This window comes from Triticum aestivum, chromosome 2A (assembly GCF_018294505.1).
Source record: "Triticum aestivum cultivar Chinese Spring chromosome 2A, IWGSC CS RefSeq v2.1, whole genome shotgun sequence".
Lineage (NCBI taxonomy): Eukaryota > Viridiplantae > Streptophyta > Magnoliopsida > Poales > Poaceae > Triticum > Triticum aestivum.
The window spans coordinates 514597726-514602147 of record NC_057797.1 but is presented as its reverse complement, the minus strand read 5'-3'; the positions used below and the strand labels follow the sequence as shown (position 1 = coordinate 514602147).

The 4422-nt window shown below is 46.5% G+C and overlaps 1 protein-coding gene across 1 annotated transcript; it reads right to left on the bottom strand.

Moving 5' to 3' along the window:
* Positions 1 to 624: 624 nt before the first annotated feature.
* On the bottom strand, positions 625 to 1330 carry LOC123189167 (protein GL2-INTERACTING REPRESSOR 1). Its single transcript, XM_044601513.1, has one exon. It carries the CDS (start codon positions 1328 to 1330, stop codon positions 983 to 985), a length of 348 nt encoding a protein of 115 aa, XP_044457448.1. The 3' UTR covers positions 625 to 982.
* Positions 1331 to 4422: the final 3092 nt, after the last annotated feature.

Here is a 4422-nt window from a genome sequence, read left to right as displayed (position 1 = left end):
CAATCAGGACAATTAAGGTACACTTAACAAAGCACATGCTTTTTAATTTCCTGTCTGTTTTTTTTCCTTTTCTGATGTGATTCAAGCCAACAAGTAGCATGGCTGGTCTCCGTATCTGATTATGATGATGTGGACTCAAACTGAGATGTCTTTATTGAGTAAACATAAATCAATCGGCTTGCAAAGTTGACCAAAGCGGGCATTAAATTAGGTTGCTGGCGTGCTGCGTCACAATGCACGTATTCAGATGGAAGTATAATGGCAAGAGATAGAGTGATGGATGCTGAAATCAATCGGTATTCATTGCATGGCGTCACACCGTAGACTGTTTGATTGTTTCAAATACTATATCTCTCCAATTTGAAATTTCATCACCTTTTTAATTACATGATGTCTTTTTCAAGGATAGTAGGTAGAGTCCTCATTATGTTGAGGCGTGGGAGTTGTAGTGCCAATTGGTTAGTTCAACTAATCTGTGGTGACAAATTCCTAACACTCCACTTCTGGGGTTGACTGTTCTTGCACTTTCTCCACTTTGTATGGTGGATTTGCATACCTTGTCTGAACACAAAGGAATGAACAGATGGGTGTTCATGGTGTGAAGTCGCAGATGCCTGTCTATCATAGATGTTTCAGAATAATACTCATCCGGCCCAACTTGAGATTTTCAGGGGTAATCTTTTCTTGTCTTGAAAGTAAGAAACAGAAGAGAAGAAGTCTGGTCCTATGCCTAACAAACTACTCCATTTAGAACCACCGAAGAAGAACACATGAGAGGGGATATAGTCCCCAGTGTATCCATGATGTGTCAAAATCGTGACACCAGCACATGGATATATGCCAGTCTCACAATTTTAATACTGACATATCATGGTTACACTGAAGAAATGATCAAACGAAAGAGAACTACTGGACCTAGGACTTCATATAAACGCTTTTCTTGATGTCGGTGCAGCCGAATGGAGCCTCTCCTCCTCTTCTTTCACCCCCTCCTGCTCTTCCTGCTGTTGCTGTTGGTGTTGTTGTTATTGTTGCCACTGTCCTGCAGGAAGTCAAGGAGCACGGGGCTCTTGCACTGGGGGCACCGAGGGTCGTCCTGGGGGAGCATGACGTAGATGAAGCAGCGAGGGCAGGCGGCGAGCACCATGGACGTCGCTTCGGGGCTGTTGGACCACTGCAGGCCATGCTCGTTCTCCGACGACAGGCACGAGCTCGGGGACGACTCCTCGTCAGCCATCACCCTGTTGGAGGAGTCCCCTCTTGCGGGCAGCGAGAGGTTCAGCTTCAGGTCAAGGCCCTTTGATGAGCTCTTCCTGTTGCTGCGGCTCATCCTCAGAGGTATCCCCTGTCTGCATACATCAAAACGTTGAACTTATGGATTAGCATACGCTCTGAAAGCTACTATTGATCGATTGTTGCAACCTAGAAGAGATTAGAGATCACTAGAGATGGATGCATATAGGGAGGGAGCTTACTTTTGCGTCGGGTCCGAGAAGCAGGAGGCGTGCAGATGAAAGTGAGAGCGACAGGGGAGGGGATGCTCTGGAAGGAGAGAAGCCCGGGAGTTGGAATGCTAGGAGCGTGTTGCGTTGGTGTAGTTGGAATGGAGATGGCGAGTATTTATAGTGGGGAGGGAGATGGATGGGGAGAGGTCAATTAGTTTTGTTTAATGCAACAGTGAGAGGCATAGTACTACTACTTCTCTCTCTCGCTCTCCCTCTCTCCATGTTGTACAACGCCGAGGCATTTTATTACCCACCAAATCATGGTTGGAGAGTGGCAAAGGATGGGTTGAATATTTTGTGTTATGTTGGGTGGAAGAGAAGTGCGAGGTGAGAGGGCTGGTCATGCACACAAGGTAGGCTATCTAACAGGCGAAAACGGAGGCAGGGTATGTAGTTACAGCTAGACTTTTGACATGTTTTGCTTTGCTTTGCTTTTCTTTCCTGTTTACCCTAATGAAAGCTTGTCACTGATATTAAGGGCTCTAATCCACACACTTTTTTCTTAATCTTTTCATAGTAGACTTCACATATTAGAGTGAGTAGTATGTTTGGTCGAAAGTTAAAACACATATAGTGATTCAGTTCTAAAAGTTTGCAAATGAGTTGCCTCCAACAGGTTTTACTGCATCTAGACACTGGACATGGAAGATAGACACATCTTGTAATTATGAGAGTTATTATTGGGTGTGTAGTTGAAAGTTGAAGCTCATCAATACCTGTCCTTCTAATTGCTTCGAAAGCTTAATTGTTTTTTACTGGCCCAAATTGATTTCACCACTTGAATGTGATCTTGAATGGAATTTATTTGGCAGTGTCTCAAATGCACATCATACTGCTAGCAGGAAAAAGAAAGTAGAGAGTAGTACACTAAATAGACTTGAATGTTGGGCCATTGGTTTTTGCTAATCGAATAAATGGGGTCCTTGAAGATATGCTGCTGCTATGCATTTTTTAGGTCTTTAAATGGTGCAAACGCAAGGCCTATGTATGTACCCATGCGGTGCGCATCCTCATACAATGACGAAGAGATAAGCAATACATTAATGCCACTTTGTTTCATGCACATAAGAGCGGCCTCCTCCTCCTCCACCCCCCTTGTTCTAATGTCACCGCCCGCTTTGAAAAATCTCAGCTCCCTTGGGCATTTGCTTGTGTTCCAGCTCGCAGTGCTTAATTGCTGACAGCAGATATTAACTCTGAGGGTTGACTTGTTGGTTATTCTAGAGATGTTGCATCCTTGCATTTAAGAAAATATTGAAACTTGTTAAGTCATAACTAGTCGTAAACCACTAATGTAATCCCCCAAGATTGCTTCCATATCACCCACCTTGATTAATGACGGGGTGGCACACAACTCACTTAAAGTTGTTTTGGTTTGTGTGTTGCAATTGGTTTGGTCAATGCTAGTGCTGCTGCTGCTTCTCTACATGGTTAAGAGAGAGCCATCTGTTTTTTTTTCCTTTTCTTTTTGCCTTAGTTATGACTAATTACACCATTCATGCCTCTTTTTTGGCAGATGGAAGCAGTAATGGATGGTTTTGGGATCCAGAGCCAGTGCTATCGGCCTCGGGATCAAAGATCAATTCAGCTTATCGAAGCGTATAATATTTCGCCATCATTCGCCATGATTCATCACCGATGTGTTTAAGATTGGAGCTAAAGAGGCTAAGAGTTGAAGGCAACTCTGGCTCAACTACGGAGACAGGGGAGGTGGAGGCAGGGGAGGTTTGACCTCAAGCCGAGCTCATAACTGTGGCACTAGGTTACTTAGTACAGGATATGGTTTAAAATGTTTCTTGCACGTACAAAACTGTGATTAGTCGGCGTTGGAGCCAAACGCATGTGCTCTTCTTTAATTTCATGGAGGGATCTAAGGAGCTTAATTAGTACCGGAAAGTAAAAGAAAGCTCCTGATTGAATGATGTCACATGTTCGTCGTTATTGTGGTTTTGTATGTGGCACTTTTTGTGTGTGTGTGGATTCATATAATTTTGTACTATGGTATTAGTATAGTGTCAAAAATATTTTTATATTATGAGACGAAGGGAGTAGTTGTTATTTTTTCTTTGGGCTTCTAGTTGGAGTCTTGGAGATGCGTATTTAAATCGTTGATATGGGTGTCAAAAACTTTGGTAAATGCTTGTAGCCGGTGGACCGGCCGTGCATCACATGATCTGTTGTGATTGTCCCTAGTTACGCCACGCCATCCCCCAAAACTTTTCATTCCTATGGGCCCCATGCACAGCTCATGACGCCTTAAAGCATCTCCACTCGCCCTCCTCCCTCCCCTCAGGACGCCGAATTTCACCAGCTCGGTCCATTTTTTGGCCCGGCGATCCCAGGCCGAACCCAGCGCACTGGGGTGCACTTAGGGCTCCGACAGAAGGAAAAATGTCGCGTGGGCCACCACTGTCAGGCGAGAAACGCCTTTTCCCCGCCTAGATTCGTCACGCGCGCTGCAGGACGCCACTTCCCCTTTCGCCGCCATGCCGATCCCGATGGCGCCCACCTGCCCACAGCCGCTGCTCCGCCGCTAGAAAGGCCATTTCCCTGCCGGAAAGAGAGAGTTTCGCTGCAACAACTTCCATCCCGCTCCTAGGCGATCTTTCCAGGGCTCCGACCACGCAGGCGAGGATACTGGCAGCTGCCCACCCACCACGCCCGCCAGATGTTCGACGATGGACTTCAACGACGAGGAGGCGTTCACAGCTCTGATGGAGGAGGAAGCCGAGGCCGACACCCAGGACGAAGAGCACTTCATGATCCTCGCCGCTCTGGCCGGGCAGTTCGCGAACAATCCAAAGCCGCGACGAGGTGGCTCGGCGCCGGGCCGCCATAAGAGCAAGCAGAGGCATCGACTGGAGGGCTATTTCTTGCTCTATGCCGACTACTTCGCCGACGCTCCACTTCATGGGGA